General features: G+C 31.7%; 2 protein-coding genes across 2 annotated transcripts in view; both read left to right on the forward strand.

Annotated features, from left to right (window-relative positions):
* The window catches only part of LOC106758286 (isoprene synthase, chloroplastic-like), a 3,038-nt gene extending 2,180 nt beyond the window's left edge, over positions 1-858 (forward strand). Inside the window, exons 4-5 of the mRNA XM_014641223.2 lie at positions 101-352; positions 435-858. Of these exons, the coding sequence (XP_014496709.1) occupies positions 101-352; positions 435-767 (585 nt within the window). The 3' untranslated portion in view covers positions 768-858. The remainder of the gene's footprint in view (positions 1-100; positions 353-434) is intronic.
* A 14,947-nt stretch (positions 859-15,805) lies between these two features.
* LOC106759098 (alpha carbonic anhydrase 7) lies at positions 15,806-18,103 on the forward strand. Its single transcript, XM_014642108.1, has 7 exons — positions 15,806-15,932; positions 16,077-16,294; positions 16,473-16,579; positions 16,748-16,850; positions 16,952-17,119; positions 17,257-17,310; positions 17,850-18,103. The coding sequence occupies exons 1-7, from the start codon at positions 15,854-15,856 to the stop codon at positions 17,931-17,933; spliced, it is 813 nt and encodes a 270-aa protein (XP_014497594.1). The 5' UTR covers positions 15,806-15,853; the 3' UTR covers positions 17,934-18,103.
* Positions 18,104-19,183: the final 1,080 nt, after the last annotated feature.

The raw sequence follows: 19,183 nt of genomic DNA on the forward strand, positions 1-19,183 counted from the left end.
TACCTCACAAAATCTGTATGTAACACAACACAACTCTTATTTCTTTCCTATGTATATTCAGTATAACTAAAACTAAAATGTTTGTTTGATTATTCCATAGATATCTGATTTGTGCAAAGCATACCTCCAAGAAGCAAAGTGGTTTCACAACAAAATTATTCCACCATTCGATAAGTTCATAGAAAATGCAAGGATCTCGATCTCAGCAGGGTTTATTATTACTCATGTTTACTTCTTGATAAGCCAAGACATCACAGAACAAGTGATTCATTCTCTGACTAATAATGACCACGACTTGTTGCGCTCTGTATATACCATTTTTAGGCTTAGCAATGATTTGGGAACATCAACGGTAATTTTAACTTTGTTTAGCATAACCTTATTACATAACTCATATGGATCAAATTTCATGTCTAACATGTTGTTGTGGACAGGACGAGATAGAGAGGGGTGAAACCTCGAACTCAATTGTAAGCTATATGCACGAAACAGGTCTTCCAGAAGAGAATGCCCGTCAATACTTCAAAACTTTGATGGAGAAAGAATGGAAAAACTTGAATAAATACCTAATTATGGATTCTATATTCCCGAAATCTTTTGTTCAGTTTGTCATTAACGTTGTTCGGAGTGGTCATTTCGTATATCAACATGGAGATGGATTTGGACGACAAAACAACATAACAAAGAGCACAATTAAGTCAGTACTAATGTACCCGTTCCAACTAATGTGCCATGACGATGTTGAGAAAATAAACTTTGAAATTTGAGTTTATTTGCTTAAATTTGCTAAATATATATATTTGGAATTCGTTTTTTGAATTTCTTCAGTTGTGTATCATGTTCTAATGATTAATAAAGTGCGGGTTTCATTTTAATTTAACTGCTTCTTATATCACTATGAGTTCGAGTATTTTCTTTCTGATTTAAAGTGAATCATTTAAAAAAACATTAAATATTCTTTTTTAACTAATATTCTCTTTTAAACATTAAATCATTTTAAAAGTCATTTAAGTCAGTGCTAATGTACCCGTTTTAACTAATGAGCCATGACGATGTTGTTGAGAAAATTTGAGTTTATTTGTTTAAATATATTTTATATATTTGTTTGCGGTTTTGCTATTTGAATTTCTTACTACCATATTATGAAATTAGTAAAATGTGGGTTTCGTTCTAACTTACTACTTCTTATCACTATCAATTCAAGTTTTCTTTTTCTCTAATTTAAAGTGAATTCAAAAAAGAAAAGAAAACATGTAATGCTTTTCTTTTAGAAATATATTATAACTAATTTAAATATGAATGTAAAGATTTATTATGATAAGTTTATTATCACTAAATAATAAAATAAAACATAAATGTAATGTAGAACTTATTAATTTAGGATTATCAATAGAATTTGTTAATTGTCTAAGGTTTTAATTCCATTTTTTAGCTTATGCATTTGATACAGGTTTTCTTGATGGATAAGTGAAAAGGGTAATGTAAAAGAAATGTAAACCGTATCAAAATAGTTTTTTTCTTAAAAATATGCAAAAACTCAAACTTGTTTTGTTGAAACTAACACTACTTTATTATAATATTAAACAACCAACTTCTGTTGGCTACAATCTATAAAGAATGTAATTGGTTTATATAGTCAATTTAATTCAAAAATCATATTTAGATTCTTTAAAAATAAACTAATCAAATTTACTTTTGAATTTGTATACATCTATCGTAATAAAACACTTTACGCAAATTTCAAGGAGAACCATAAAAATAGATGTTAGAGTAAAAACTACCAAGTCATAGTAAGATAACTCTTTTATATAAATTCAAAACTTCATGAATAAAAACTTCACATCAAAGAGAGTGTCATTCTCAAATCAAACATTTTCCAACAAGTGGCATACTCATTATACGAATAATCATTCAAAACGTACCATAAACCATATTTTAAAATTTAGGATTAAAATTAAAAAATATCAAAATTTAGCTTTGAGGATGCACTTTCATCACATTTATAAAGATTGTTTTATTTTATTTAATACCACGGATTGAGCTGATACCAAAATCTGTAGAAATTCATTGCTCGAGCAATCAATTGTCATTTACGCGAAGAATTGTCGGATAGGAGGTAGGGCGTTTTTATTATGACAGGCGGTTCTTCATTATGCCGCATAAGAATTAAACTGTCATTCTATTTTTTATATATATTTTAAAATTATATTTATCTTTTTATATTATTTATAATAAGTTAGTTTTAAAAAGTTTTCTTAATATTTGAAAACCAGTTTTCTCTCTTTTCTTTATTTCTTTTTTCTTATATATTTAGTTTTGGTTTCTTTCTCCCCTATTTTTTATTTGAATTTTTTCATCCTCAATCTCTCATCATTTTTAAAATTAAATTGTAAAATATTTTTGGAGTGACTTTTCTTAAGTTATTGGAGTTAATTACTTAGTGGATTTTGTTTATTTACAGTAATCACACATATTCTGTTAGGATTTTCCTAGGATTTTCTTGTTATTCTTTTTCCCTTTTTATGTTTTACCTATCCCCAGAGAACTCTATAAATAGAGTTCTCTCCTTGATGTAAGTACATGAAAATACACAACACACAAAATAAATAAAACAGTTTAAAGCTTTTCTGCGTTTACCTCTGCTCCTCCACTTTTCTTCTTCTTCTCCGATCTCATCCTCTCTTCAACCTCTTTTTGATCTTCTTTCTAAAGCCTTCACGTGGTTCTTTGACCTTGTGAGAAGACGTTGTTGGTTTGCTGNCGATCCATCCAAGGAGGAGCTTCGATCATCTTCTCTGCCTATCCAGGAGGAGCTTCGATCATCATCTTTGTCTCCCAAGAAAGGCTCCAACCTTATCTCTGCTCTGCTTTGCTTCCCACCTACCATCTGACACACGAGATGCTTCCAGCTGAAGACTTGGTGGGTGTCTGAATAACAAGACACGGTATTTGGGTTAAAAGGTTGGTTGGGCCTTCTAAAATGGCTAAGCCCATTTTCTTTATGGTATCATGAGCATGATAATACTTCCGCTGCCCAGTTCCTTTAGTTCTTGATACTTCTTTCTTGATTCTTTTGCTTTCTTGAACCGTTTCTTGATGTCAACCACGATGGATCAGAAAGACCAGTCTAATAATCCAGCCAATGATCCTACCAGCCCCTTCTATCTACATCCTTGAGAAAATCCAGGATTGACATTCATTTCTCAGGTCTTGAGTGAGACAAGTTATTCCTCTTGGAGTAGAAGCATGAGGAGAGCTCTCCTCTCCAAGAACAAGATTAAATTCATTGATGGGTCAATCAAGAAACCCAAAAGAACTGAAGCCGTATTTGATACATGGGAAAGATGTAATATGATGGTGCTCTCATGGATTATAAAGATACTTTCCCCACAAATTGCTGAAAGTGTGATATATGTTGAAAAAGCTAAAGAATTATGGGATGAACTAAGGGAAAGATTTTCTAAAGGAGACTATTTCAAGATTTCAGATCTTCTCCAAGATATCCATTCTATTAGACAAGGGGAAAGAAGTGTCAATCAATTCTTTACTGACTTAAAAATCCTTTGGGAAGAGTTGGAATCACTTAGGCCCATACCCAATTGTACTTGCAAAATTCCTTGCAGCTGTGAGCTCTCAAAGATTTCTCTAAAATACAGAGAAATTGAGCATGTTATATGCTTCTTAAAAGGGCTAAATGATAATTACAATACTGTCTGAACCCAGATTCTACTGATGGAGACCCTGCCAAACATAAATCGTGTATTTTCCCTCATTATACAGCAAGAGAGACAAGAAAGATTCAGTCCAAGTCAGTCTACTGAGACAACAAAAATCCTAGCGAATATTACAGACAGAAACAACAACAGCTGGAAAGGGGACCAGTCCTAGAAGAACCAAGGTCGTGGTTTTGGACAAAATGGACAAGGAAGAGGCAGAGGGAGAAATCCTAATCATGGCAAGCAATGTTCCTACTGCAACAAGATGAACCACACTGTGGATGAGTGCTACTCCAAGCATGGCTATCNACCTTGGTACAAAAAGGCAGACAACAATCAAGAGAAGAAGGGAGGCTGGAATTCAACAAATATTTGCCAAAGTGCACCTGGACCAGAGACAGTTCAAAAGGGGAGCACGAGTACAGCCTTTAACTCTCTCACACCAGACCAAATGGAAAAGCTTCTCAAAATGATTGAGAAAGTTGATGACTCTATGCACAAGATTAACCAGATGAACAGAAGTGAAAAGGAAGACAAATCAGGTACATTTTCTTGGGTTGTTGACACTGGAGCTACTGATCATGTTACATATGATAAAGAAAATTTTATAACCTTCTATAAGATCAAACCTGTTATAGTTAGACTGCCTAACAATACTATCATCACTGCTGAACATGCAGGGACAGTGCAATTCTCTAAGGATTTTGTCCTTTTTAATGTCTTATATATTCCTAATTTTTCCTTCAATTTAATTTCTGTTCAAAGCCTTATAAAAGATTTGGATTGTANTCTAACTTTTTCTTCTAAGGGATGTCAGATAAAGAAGAATTTTACATTGAAGATGATTGGGTATGCTAGCCCTCACAAAGGACTCTACTACCTACAAGCTCACTCAAGTCCTGATCAGGATTTTGCTTTTAAAACTGTTTTCTCTTTCAAGCATGTTGATGTAAATTTGTGGCNCTATAGGTTAGGCCACCCTGGACACAAAGTTGTGAAACAAATATGTGAACATTTTCCTTATGTACAAATGAATGCTAATGTTGTTTGTGATATTTGCCATTATGCTAAACAACATAAGTTGTCCTTCCCTACCAGTATTTCCTTATCTGCAGAGTGTTTTGATCTAATTCACTGTGATATATGGGGTCCCTTATCTGTTTCCTCTATTCATGGTCATAGGTACTTTCTTACAATTGTTGATGACTATAGTAGACACACTTGGGTATTTTTGATGCATAATAAGGGTCAAACTAGAAACTTACTGTAGAACTTCATTATAAAAGCTAAAAATCAGTTTGGAAAGGTGATTAAAGTTGTAAGGTCTGATAATGGGCCTGAATTTAACTGTATTAACTTGTATGATTCCTATGGCATCAATCATCAAACCAGTTGTGTTGAAACTCCTGAACAGAATTCTGTTGTGGAACGTAAGCATCAACACATCCTTAATGTGACAAGGAGTCTCATGTTTCAATCTAATTTACCCAATGCCTATTGGTCATATGCTGTCAGCCATGTTGTCTACCTCATAAACAGATTACCTACACTCATCCTGAAAAACAGAACTCCTCATGATCTCATCTACGGTGTTCCTCCCACCTATTTGAACCTCAAGACTTTTGGAAGCCTTTGTTTTGCTTCCACTCTTGAGAACGGAAGAAGTAAGCTTGACCCGAGAGCTAGAAAGGGTGTTTTCCTCGGTTTCAAAAGTGGGGTCAAGGGATATATTGTCCTTGACATCCACACTAGAGAGTTGTTCATAAGCAGAAACGTTGTTTTCTATGAAGATGTTTTTCCTTTGAAAGATCAGCAAAATGGCACAGGAATTGATGACCAAGAAGCAAGTAGGACTACATTCCTTAATAATTCTCTAAACAGTTTTGATACTAGAGGAGATGGAAGGTTAGTTGGAAGGGAAGAACAACTGAACACTGCTGGTCAAAGTGACAATGACAGGGACATTGATGAAAGTGAAGCAGACCACGATTACAAAGAATCTGGGACTGATACTGAAGGACAAAGTGAAGAAAATGAAGGAGAACACAGATGCAGAAAATCAAACAGATTAAGAAAGGCTCCAGGGTATCTAAACGACTACATCCACCAGGTTAATCAATCCCTAACTGAGAAAAGCAGTCTCAAAACACCTTATCCTATTTCTAAGTCATTGTCCTGTGACTCTCTGACAGAGAAACATCTAAAATACACTATGGCTCTCACTGCAAACGCTGAACCACACACTTATAATGAAGCCAAAGACATAAGTGAGTGGGCAGAAGCCATGAAGAGAGAAATCAAGGCCCTGCAGGACAACAACACATGGTTTCTGACCAAACTTCCCCCAGGAAAGACTGCAATAGGTTGCAGATGGGTATATAAGATTAAATATAAGGCTGATGGTACCATAGAAAGGTATAAGGCTCGCCTTGTAGCAAAGGGGTACACTCAACAAGAAGGAATAGATTATTTAGACACTTTCTCCCCAGTTGCCAAGCTCACTACTGTCAGATTGCTAATTGCCCTTGCAGCCTCCCAAAATTGGTTTCTACACCAATTAGATGTAGACAATGCTTTTCTACATGGTGATTTAAAGGAAGAAGTGTACATGGAACCACCACCCAGTCTTGCAGGCTGTGATAAAGGTCAAGTTTGTAGACTTACTAAGTCTCTATATGGTCTAAAGCAAGCTAGTAGGAAATGGTTTGATAAATTGTCCACATTTCTCATTTCTGCCAATTATATACAATCAAAATCTGATCACTCTCTTTTCATTAAAAGAACAACCACAAGTTTCACATCCTTGCTTGTTTATGTGGATGACATCATACTGACAGGGAACTCTATGGGAGAAATTAATAAAATAAAAGGTCTCTTGCACCAAAGGTTTCGAATTAAAAACTTAGGGGAACTTAAGTATTTCCTTGGTTTGGAGGTAGCAAGATCTAAAAGAGGAATTCACCTATCTCAAAGGAAGTATGCCNTGGATGTTCTGGAGGAAACAGGAATGTTAGGTTGCAAGCCTTGTTCAACTCCCTTTTTAAGTGACACCAGTTCATTGTACAAGAAGGAAAATTACTTAAAAGACCCAAGCTCCTACAGAAGGCTAATAGGGAAGTTGCTTTACCTCACTAACACTAGACCTGACTTATGTTTTTCTATTAATCTGTTAAGTCAATTCATTCAATCACCAACTGACTACCACTATCGTGCTGCCCAACATATCCTTAGGTACATAAAGTCCAACCCCTCAGAAGGGTTATTCTTCTCGGCAGATTCTCCCATACACCTAAAAGCATTCAGTGATTCAGACTGGGCAACCTGCCCCAACACTAGGAGGTCTACTACAGGGTTTTGTATTTTCCTAGGGTCATCCCTCATCTCATGGAAATCCAAAAAGTAGAGTACTGTTTCCAGATCCTCCACTGAGGCAAAATACCGTGCTCTAGCAGCTACCACATGTGAAATACAGTGGATCAATTATCTTTTAAAAGACCTACAGGTACAGGGAGCTGGAACTCCAGCTCTTTATTGTGACAACAAATCTGCCAGACACATAGCACACAACCAAAGTTTTCACGAAATAACCAAGCATATAGAGTTTGATTGTCATATTGTTCGTGAAAAAGTACAAGCAAATCTACTACGTTTACTCCCCATTCGCTCCGATGAACAACTAGCAGACATTTTTACCAAGTTCCCTCATCGTGTTCGTTTTCGGCTCATCGTTCCCAAGCTTGGTTTGTTGACCATCCACCATCCAGCTTGAGGGGAGGCTATTGGAGTTAGTTACTTAGTGGATTCTGTTTATTTACAGTAATCACACATATTCTGTTAGGGTTTTCTTGTTATTCTTTTTCCCTTTTTATGTTTTACCCATCCCCAGAGAACTCTATAAATAGAGCTCTCTCCTTGATGTAAGTACATGAAAATACACAGCACACAAAATAAATAAAACAGTTTAAAGCTTTTCTGCGTTTACCTCTGCTCCTCCACTTTTCTTCTTCTTCTCCGATCTCATCCTCTCTTCAACCTCTTTTTGATCTTCTTTCTAAAGCCTTCACGTGGTTCTTTGACCTTGTGAGAAGACGTTGTTGGTTTGCTGCCGATCCATCCAAGGAGGAGCTTCGATCATCTTCTCTGCCTATCCAGGAGGAGCTTCGATCATCATCTTTGTCTCCCGAGAAAGGCTCCAACCTTATCTCTGCTCTGCTCTGCTTCCCACCTACCATCTGACACACGAGATGCTTCCAGCTGAAGACTTGGTGGGTGTTTGAATAACCGGTATTTGGGTTAAAAGGCTGGTTGGGCCTTCTAAAATGGCTAGGCCCATTTTCTTTATAAGTAAGCTCATTTTCTACCATTTTTTTAAAATAATAAGTTTTCTTGTTATATGTAACTTTTCTATATTCTAGACAGATCTCTAATTGTTGATATATAGAGTTATAGGGTTTGAAAATATGTAAGAAAATAATCATATTATTAAGAATTTACTTTAAGATAAATGAACATTTAAATGTTATTAATTTTCTTGAAATATTTAGTATTGATTTTGAGATTTAATTTGGAGTGTTGATAAGTTTATTCTTTTCTAAATAGGTGAGGGGTGGTAAATTTATAATAGAAAAATTATAATAAAAAGCAAATTAATTTTTCTTTTCATGTGTGTTTGTTTTGAATTGAGAAAATGATGAGAGAAAATACTTTTTTTAAATAAAAATTATAATTTATATGTAAAAATATAATTTGGCTTCCCTCAATTTTTTTCTTCCAAGTTTCACATATGATAAGATGGTAATTATTCTCTCAATATTGCTTAGATGGTTGGCTTATAGCTTGAGCCAACAAAATCATGAAACATCCAAACTAGTCACATTAGTTATAATGCTCCACACTTAATAAGACACCGTGGCTTGACCTACCTTAACACTCAAACAATATATATATATATATATATATATATATATATATATATATATATATATATATATATATATATAACAAATTTGTCAAAAAAAATTCAAAATCAACTCAAAATCAATTTTTATTGAAATAAGTGCTAGAAAGTTTATAAATATAATTTGAATTAGTAAAACACAATTTCTCTAACATCCCAAAATATATAGTATAAATTATATAAAATAGTAGTCATCATTATAATATGATAAAACAGTTATAAACTTGCAGATAAGTAAAGTATTAACCTTACAGTCATCCAAAATGGCTATAAAATTTAAAATTTTATATACAATGGTGTAAACAAAACTATACATAAAACTATACTAATACTAACTAATCCACAGTATCTCCACCCTCCAAAGCATGTTCCAGGAGCACCTCATCCCCCTCTGCTCACATCCAACAGATGATAATTGCAAAATAAAAACATCACACATACAAAACACAAAAACAAGCAGAAGGGTGAGCTAGATATACAAGAACCATACAATTTAACAACACATAGCATACACATGTTAAATCAAGACAAGTAAACTAATTCACAAATCCTAACATGTTATATTCTAGACATGGCTTGTCCAAACTTAGAATGATTGACGAGCTATGGCAGGTCATACACTCATGGTAGCCTCTACTGCTTTACAAATTCATTGCCAATGAGTTTCACCTTACCACACTCACGAGGTTAGTCTGGTCCGGGCCTTGAGGCATACTGGAAGCCCCCAAGACTAAGACCTCCTGCTACTCCTCACGACATGGTTCAATCCACTCTACTTAAGAATGAAAGACCATTGGAGTTTCAGGATAACCCCCAAGACTGAGCACCTGCATTCATTCTAAACAACCTGGAATCTCACCAAGAGATTCTACTTTTAAACATACATCCATCACTTTGTAATCACATACTTTTTACTTGAAATTAACACCCATGAAGATCCTCAATCATATAATAACATACACTCTCAAACATAATTCACAATCCATGTAACACTAAACTTAGTACAACTCAAGACAAAGAAATAAAGAGTAAACTAGACTCAGACCTTTTGCTCAGCACACACCATTCGCAGAGCAAAACTAGGAGTTTCTCACACAGCTACCTGTCTCACTGTGCAAATTAACTCGTAGAGGTACCAGACCTCAACCCCTCGCATAGCACCCCCAAGTCACTATGTGAAAGCCAATACAAAGACCAAACTTCCCAAACACTCATTGTGCGCACCAGTTCGTTGTTCAAATTAAACTGGGAGTGATCCCAGGCCACCACTAGGTGCACAACGCCCAAATTCACTATGTGAATCATCAGACAGAGAATAACACTCCCAAACCATTCGCATAGGGCACCAACTCGCTGTGTGAATGACAAGACATAGAGCAACCCTCTTAAGTCATTCGCACATCGCACCAACTCATTGTGCGAATGCCGTGGCAGAAAGCACCACGCTATAAGGACTCATTGTGTGAAACCATTCGCTCAGCGAGTCTACATAATCTGCAGAATTATGCAACTCATATATCACTTACCAATTCTAACAATTTTTTCCAACTTCTAACACTCCTAAATTGTATTATATACCTAATTAGACTTGTCTAAGTGATTCTAAACCTCCCTACCATCAATCTATAGTGTTTCCAACTCAATTTCTACTCTAAAACATCAAATTCCTCAACTTAGGGACCCAAATCACATTCTATAACATGTTTTTAACCATTTGAATGACTCAAACAAGTCACATTTGACTTACCCAAACTGTCCCAATAGGCCAATTTAGGTCTTAACTCATAGTTATCATATTCACTACCTCACTTCCTCCAAAATGACTCAAAACACTTCAAATTCACCTAACTTTCTATCTAATAACTATTTTAACATATTACCCACTTCCAACATATTCAATTACAACAATATACATCATCTAAATCAGTTCATAAGCACCATTTCACAATTTCACAGTTAAACATTCCAGTACATAAAATTTATTCTACTCAAAACCAAAAATTTGACTCAAGCAGCATAATAACACGGGATTTATCACTTTCACACATCATACTACTAATTTAAAGAAATAAATCTAGCTCCCCTTACCTTAGAGATAAATTGTCCAGCTCACAGAGTTACTTCAACAGTGTCTTGCATCGTAAGGAAACTCAACAGAAACCTACAACTCACCAATTGGTGATAGAGAATAGCTCTTAGAACCTAAATTGAGATGAGAATTGAAGAGAAATAACACAAGACACATGCAACCAGAAGAAATTGCATGATCCAGGTTTAAGAACATACAACAAAAAGGGAGAAACGACTTACCGACTCAAAATGAGAAATTGATCAGTCTAAATTGTTGTCCTTGATGCCAGGATCGTCTAGGCGCTTCCTGATCGTCAATCAGAGACTCCAATCGTGACAAAAGTTAGAGAGAAGGCAAAAAAGAGTAGAAAACAGTGTTTTAGAGAAATTATATGTATTTAGATAATAAACCGAGCTTTAAAATATTTTATTTATATTATAAGATTATTTAAAAAAAAATTGCTCGTCTTATTATTTTCATACACCAATTTACTCTAATGTTCTATTTTCTAGGTTCTTATAATTTGTTAACAATAACTAATGATTATTTTAATAATTACAAACTTTTATCAATTTAATTTGAATTCAAACTCAGAATTTAAAAACATAGTGGTTATGAACAAATTAATAAAATAATTGCAACTAAATAACTTTTCTTATTATAGTTTCTAATTACTATAAAATATTACTAAATGTTCCTACAACATTCCATTTTCTCACATGGTTTAAGAGTGAAAATTTAAGTTAGTTTAAATATTAATTTTTCTTTTAATTCTTTGAAGTATATATAAAAAAAACCGTGACACAGTGCTTTAAAGTGAACAACACTTTGAATATATAATTTACATTAATGATGTTACTTGATTGATTTAAGATTGGAATACTAAGACCTTTTAAGAACAAAACTGTGACAGGGTTCCACACCTCAAAGCAAACAATACCTCATAAGGAATGATTGATCCTAATGATGTCACTAGGCGAACTTCGGATCGAAACATTGGCACCCACTTTTGGATCGATAACGGAACTATCGAGTTCTTAAGATCTCCACTAGGAATGACCAATCATTTTCCTTAAATCTCAACTAGAAGGCTTAAGGGAGTAATGGTTCATTTGTGAACCTGTAATCGATCCCATGGTGGGCATCATATGATCTTACGGTGATCTTGAATGTGGATTTACAGGCAGGTAATAAAATCCTAGCAGTGGCTTAAAAGCTCTTGTTGGTCGGAATATAATTTATTTTTATTCACTTACAAAAGATTCTATGACGTTCAAATCAGTTATAGGATCCACAAGCCATAGACCTATGTTATCATTCAAATAATACTTACTTCAAGTGAAGTATATAACAAAATAGTTAATAACAACATAATGATATATCATCATAAAAATTAACCATAATATCAAACTGTCGAGATTAATTATGATACGTGAATATTATCTTAATAAACATAAGTTTGAACTGTTCTAAAATGAAAAGACTTAATTAGTCTTGTTGGATCATACTCTTTAGCATGTATATTGAACAGGATAAGAATACTAAACAATTTAAAACTTTAGTAAGAGATAAAGTATGAAAAAATAACTTTTCATAAATGTCAAAACTAATAAAAAATTAAGAAATCATAAAATAAGTTAAATGAACTAGGGAAATAGTATTAGAGTAAAATTATACTTACTCTAAATTGAATTTGGATACTTATTTGGAACATGGTATAATAAGATTATTGTATTGTTGAAACATAGTATTATAAGATTATTGAAGTGAAGGATATGATGATTGGAATCAGAAATTTAAAGTTAAAAAAAAATTAAAGCAAAAGTAAACTTCCTATAAAGAAATTATTCCTAATGATACTAATAAAAAATGGATAAAAATGACTAGAAAATTAAAAAAAATAATAATTGAGAGAGAAGAGTCTTACGCTAATCCTTTACAATTAAAAAAGTTGTTTTAATCACTCGACTAAAACGTTATATATATATATATATATATATATATATATATATATATATATATATATATATATATATATATATATATATAGGGTTTGTTAACTTGCATACGTCTGTTTTTCAGTTGATACATTTTAGCAATGTATATTGGATTTCAGTGGACAAAAATATCCTTATATATCATGAATTATAAGTTTTAAGATTAAGGGTATTTTAATAAGGGTATTTTTGTCTACTGAAATCCGGTACACATTGCAAAAATTTAGCAACTGAAAAACAGACATATGCAAGTTAACAAACTCCATATATATATATATATATATATGAAAAAAAAAAGTCGTAGAGTGCACGCTACATAAGGGAAATATACAAAGAAACGAATTTTAATGATAAAAAATACAAAATCAAAGTAAATTTTCATATAAATAAGTTGAAATTATTAAATGTTTAAACATGTTTAAGAAGACAAATTTTCTCCAACTTTATGCTACTAGAAAAATATTTAAAGCTCATTAGTATTTGAAAAAACCATGGTACAGGCTTAATTGTGTGTATACACAAGTAACCAATTAGTATATATTTTAATGAAATGGTTTGCGTTTATTTATTGATTTAAATATCAATTAATCAAAAACTTGTGTTGACTATATGTCTATGCAAGAATTCCTCCTTCATTTTGTCAATTAGTATGGTTAAAGGTTTCAATAATTTATTAATTACGGAACTTAATTTCAAAACCTAATCGTAAGGCACTAATGAATCCTTTTAAACTTCAAGTACAAATATGTTCCTTTTTGAAAGATTTGTAATTTCCATAAAAAAGTCAATTTTTTACTGCATAAAAATTTGAACTCGTGGTTCGTATCAACCTTTTCAACTCAAAACAGTTGATCAGGGGATTTACGTGGAGCATTTGTATGCTTATGTGTTTCTTTTTTATACCTTTTAGACGGTAGACAAAGTTGACGATATTACATTAAAATCATATTTAATCATTTGGCAGAACTCAATGCTGATTAAAATTAAGTTATTTTTACTACTAATAAAAATCAAACTAATATTAATTAAAATTAAAGCAAAAGTGGAAGAATAAAAAATACATTTTTTTTTAAGTTATGATGTATATTTGATTTTTCACGTAATCTTAATCAAAACTATTTTAAGTTTTCCTTTACATTGAAAATGTTGATTTGATATACTCTCTATATATCCTCCTCATTAATTGTTTTAAACATGTAAAGTTTTGCATTAAATGAACTCCAACTTTGATTTTATGAGGGTAATATAAGACGATTATACTTTCATAATTTATCACTCACATTTTTATATTTTTTAGAGTGAATATTCTTTTATACACTGAATATTAAAAGGACTTTTACAAAAGCATTTTTTGTCTGACAAGATGGAAAAAATTAAAAATTCCTTAGCTTCCGCTTGATTATGACCTTTCTTCCTCGTCTCTTTTGTTTTACTACCGAAAACTTCCTTTCCTTTTGATGTAATCGTCGGAAATAAATGTTACAGATATTAATTTAAGTGTTTAATAAATTTGATGACTGTTTTCATTAACTAATTTATATAGTAAGAGTTATGCAACATTAATTGCTTATTTATGTGATAAATATTTTATTTTATAATTGTTAGAAATCACACATTTACCAGACAAAATATTAATTAAATATAAACTTTATCTTATAAATATATTTTATAAAAAAAAATTATGGTTAAAGTTGTGAGTTAAAATATATTTCCACGAAATTATTATTTGTTAAGTTTATTATTTTAAGTATTATCGGATTGTTTTCAAACCATCAATTATGTTTAGTTTTATATTCAAAGATGTGTATACTTCAAATAAATTGATTTCCTTAAGTTTAATTTATTTTGTTTTTATCAAAAAGGTATAAAGTTATGTTAGACAAAATGTTAGCCTAAGTTAATTGCACGTTTAATTTAAGCAAAATATTTAATAAATGGTTATTAAGCAGATCAGCTAGGTTAAAAAAATTATATTAAATAAAATAATCATTAAGGTAGAACTTAAGAAATTCCCAAGATGGGTAATCTCAGCTAATGAAATCAGTCAAAACATTTCTTTTAGAGTGCAAAAACTCCTTAAGCAAATGCAAATGTAAAGGAGGAAACTTTTTACAATGTTAAATGTTCTGCTTTAGGGTATTTTCTTAGTAATAATGTTCTAGTTCATTTGTAATTTTAGATGTTCAATTGATATACGATTGACTTTGAAAAACTCTTTGAAATTTAAAAGGATTAGTTGAGTTTAATATTAAGAGTTAATTAATCATAATTAATCACATTTAAACATTTAATCTATAAAAATGATTATTATATTTGATAAGAACTTTCAAGCAATTGAGATTATGATATAAAATAATTTAGGAAAGAATTAAGCTTTGACTAATCATATAAACTAATTTGAATATAAGCCAAATAAATTTTCTATAGAATTTTAATATAAACTAAATTAATTCTCTATTAATTACTCAAGGAAATATTTCCTGAAACCCATCTCTGACTTCTTATCAATAGATCATATATCATGTATTCAACAATTTGTACATGGTGATAACTTGTCTCCACAACATTAGAATTGTTATTTTTGCATTCCATCAGGACTTACGGAGTTCAGGATGTAATCAAGATATAAAAGAAATTCGATCAGCAATAGAAATTGATAAACCCATCTTAGCATGAAGTGAGAAACGTAATGCATGACACAGTACTTGAAAAATCAGACACGGAAGAAAGCATAATAGAGAATCAACAAGAAAACAAACATGTAAATGATGCATTAAATAAAAAAAACATGATTATTCGCTTCAGAATGTTTAAATATTATTCTGTTTATGGTGGCTGCGTGAAACGGGAAAACTTAGTCTTCCGACTTTCGCCGACGAATCAAAAAGGTTTTGTGACTTGTCATTGTGGTCAAATTACTAATTCATACCTTTTCCATTTTCAAAACCTTGCCCTACCTCATATTCTCTGTTTCATATATTTGGCAAACCTACCCCTCAGCGCTTATAAAAATACTCCTGTGAGAACTAGCTACTTACTCCATCATCCACCGATATCAAGTAAATCGTAACCCTCTACTTCTCATAACTTAACACCAAATACGACAACCAAAATGGACAAGCTTGCTACCACGGTTTCGATTTGCTGCTTACTTTTGTTCCTGTCTTTACCAGTGATGTCTCGAGAAGTTGGTTAGCATCGATTAGCTTGTCGGCTTTCGTTTTTGTTTTACATGCATGCTTATCAGAAATTTTAAATCATTATATACATGTTAATATGTTATTTATGCAGTTTGCATGGCTTGAATATTAACTCTGTTTTATTGAAAAGTGCAGAAGATGAGAGAGAGTTTAGTTACGAGGAAGAGAGCGAGAACGGACCGTCTCATTGGGGAGACATACACCCTGAATGGAGTGTGTGCAACAATGGATCCATGCAGTCACCGATTGATCTATTGAATGAAAGGGTTGAAATAGTATCCCAGTTAGGGAGGCTGCAGATGAACTACCAACCCTCCAATGCCACTATTAGGAATAGGGGCCACGATATCATGGTGAGTAAATATAAAAATAAATTACCAAACTCAACACCTTTTATATATATATATATATATATATATATATATAAATATATATATATATATAGAAATCACTATAGTATATATACTTTATAATGTCTTCCTAGTTATCTACCTAACAAAAAATAAACTTTGATCTGGTTTGTAAATGCAGCTAGAATGGGTTTCTGGCGCAGGTTATCTTCAAATTAATGAAACTAAGTACGTACTCAATCAATGCCACTGGCATTCTCCCTCTGAACACACCATAGATGGCAAAAGGTAATACATACTTCTTTGAATTTACGTAAAAAATACATGATTTCTTTTTTCTATATGCAAAGAAACTGTAATAATAGGTTGCTTTGTGCCTTTGTTGTTTTATTTTCGTGGAATATTTACCTTTATTTATGCCTGTACGTGATAGTCAAAAATGGAATTGCACTGCAGGTTTGATCTAGAGTTACACTTGGTGCACGAAACTCCATCTGGACAAACAACTGTGATAGGAATACTGTACAAGATTGGAAGACCAGATTCTTTTCTGTCATCGGTAAATTAAATTTCTGTGTTTGTGTTCTATTTTTGCGTGAATAACTAAGTCTGTAAAGACTACTATATATAAATATTGAAGTTAGACATTGCCTTTTGTAGTTAACGAGTCATATAAAGAACATTTCTGAGAGCACGGAAGCAGAAAGAGTGGTCGGTGTAGTTGACCCTAGGCAAATCAAAATTTTTTACAAGCAGTATTACAGGTATATGGGTTCGCTGACAATTCCTCCTTGCACTGAGAATGTTTCTTGGACGATCGTTAAAGAGGTACATGTTCTAACTATCTATTCATCGATTTCATTCTTCAATTATTGTTTAACGAATAGTGGCAGTTCTTGAACTTCTCTTTTCAAATATTGTGATAACATTATCTTACTGTGTTTGATCCTTATTCAATTTATCAGATACGATCCGTTTCAAAGGAACAGGTTAGATTGCTTCGAACCGCTGTTGATGATGTAAGTTAATTCATAATGAAGTTCAATTATGTCACGAAACAATGGGACACAAAAGTAAAACCTTGCATCATAATAAACATGAGACCTTCTCTGTAAGCTTCTAGGTCATGATTAAGCTATAGAATAATTATTAAAAGAGACTCCACTAAGAGAATATTTGCTTAATTAATTAATTAATTAGGTCCATATAAGCAGTAGTTGAATATTAGGTAGACTCTGTATCAAAATAATCATGATATCTAAGTTTGATTATCGACTCTATCCTTACGTAACTTTTTTAAATTTCAATTCTTTACCTACTTTTGCTTTTATGAATGGAAAACTTAAGCTCGTGAACATTGCATATAAATATATAATGCTAAAACCATGTTTCTTTTTTATCTTATATTTAATATTTAGGAAAAAATATAGGTGAAAAATGCGTAAACTAGAAAAAAATTACTTTGTTATTTGCTTGAGTATTTGAAAGCCTCAACTTAATTTCATGCTGAGAAAATAGACTAATTATTTCTTTTATTTTAACCTTGTAACCTTCGCAGGAATCAGAAAGTAACGCAAGGCCACTGCAACTAATAAATAACCGCTTGCTGCAACTTTATCGGCAAAAATATATTAAACATTGAAATTGAGGAGATTTTGCAGTGCAAACCTGACCAAAGTTGACTTCTAATTGGTCAGAGAGTGAATGCGGTTATACGTGGCCCAATCCCTTTATTTTTGTTTCCCTATAAATTTTTATATCCACAATAAAAATTAAGTAAATAAAGAAGCACTTAGATGCTTCAATTCGTTTAGTCTGTACCACATACGTAATTTATATATTGTTTGATAGATTTCTTTTATAAATGACGAATAAAGTAAATAATTTAGAAATTTTTGTGTGGATGCTATATATATATATATATGATTTATCATATGTTTGTGAAGTACTGTATTTGATTTTTCACTTAAGGATAACGATACTTAGATATTATTTTTTTATAATATTTAAATATTATTTATGTGTTGATTGGTATAAAATTACTTCATAATTAATAATAATAATTATAAATATCACTATAACCAATCATAAAATGACACTTTAAATGTTGTAAAAAATATGTATAAATATCATTATCCTTAACTTAAAATTCCACTGATAAACATTTGATATATGGTACTGCAACTCATACGCTACCTCCCTGTCTGCCTGTAACAACATTTATGTATAAGTACCTGTAAGAAACAGAAAACATCCTATGCAATTATGTGCTAATCCGAATATTTAATCTCGTCCATTTTTCATTCCTAAATATTATAATATACACTAAATTGCTGATATGCACTTATATCTCCAGATTTAATTCTTTTATTTATCAAACGGAATTTTAACTGATTTAGGCTGTGATTTGGGTAACTATGTGACACTCAATCTATATCTATCCACTTTTTGCATAGGCTCCATATTACAATCGATATCTTACATAAAATTATTTTTTCATACACATAAATATTTTATATTCATTTAATATTATTCTTTTTTTCTTTAAAAATAAAAATTCACTTTTTTATAATTATTTTACTTTTATACTATATATCAAATAAATATAAAAATATTTCAATCAACCATTACTCTATCTTATAACTCTAAAATTATTAATTGATTCATCTTTTCTTCATATAAAATACACATCATGCTATTAGTTAGTATACTCCTGTTTATCAAAGTTCTTTTTAACACTCACCACATTTAATACTAATAGTAATGATTATATGTTTCTATTGAAGAAAGAGTGAAAAAATAAAAGTAAAAATTAAAAAAAAAAACAAGTGAACTTATTTAGATTAAGAAAAATGAAAAAAAAGTAAAAAGTTCATAATTAATTTGATTAAT

Source organism: Vigna radiata, chromosome 4, assembly GCF_000741045.1.
Source record: "Vigna radiata var. radiata cultivar VC1973A chromosome 4, Vradiata_ver6, whole genome shotgun sequence".
NCBI lineage: Eukaryota > Viridiplantae > Streptophyta > Magnoliopsida > Fabales > Fabaceae > Vigna > Vigna radiata.

What these genes read in the sequence shown, in the direction of transcription:
- LOC106759098 (XM_014642108.1), top strand. Translation starts at nt 15,854, where the DNA reads ATGGACAAGCTTGCTACCACGGTTTCGATTTGCTGCTTACTTTTGTTC. An exon ending in ATAGGGGCCACGATATCATG is followed by an intron (nt 16,295 to 16,472) that starts GTGAGTAAATAT and finishes TTGTAAATGCAG; the next exon opens with CTAGAATGGGTTTCTGGCGC. An exon ending in CTTGGACGATCGTTAAAGAG is followed by an intron (nt 17,120 to 17,256) that starts GTACATGTTCTA and finishes TCAATTTATCAG; the next exon opens with ATACGATCCGTTTCAAAGGA.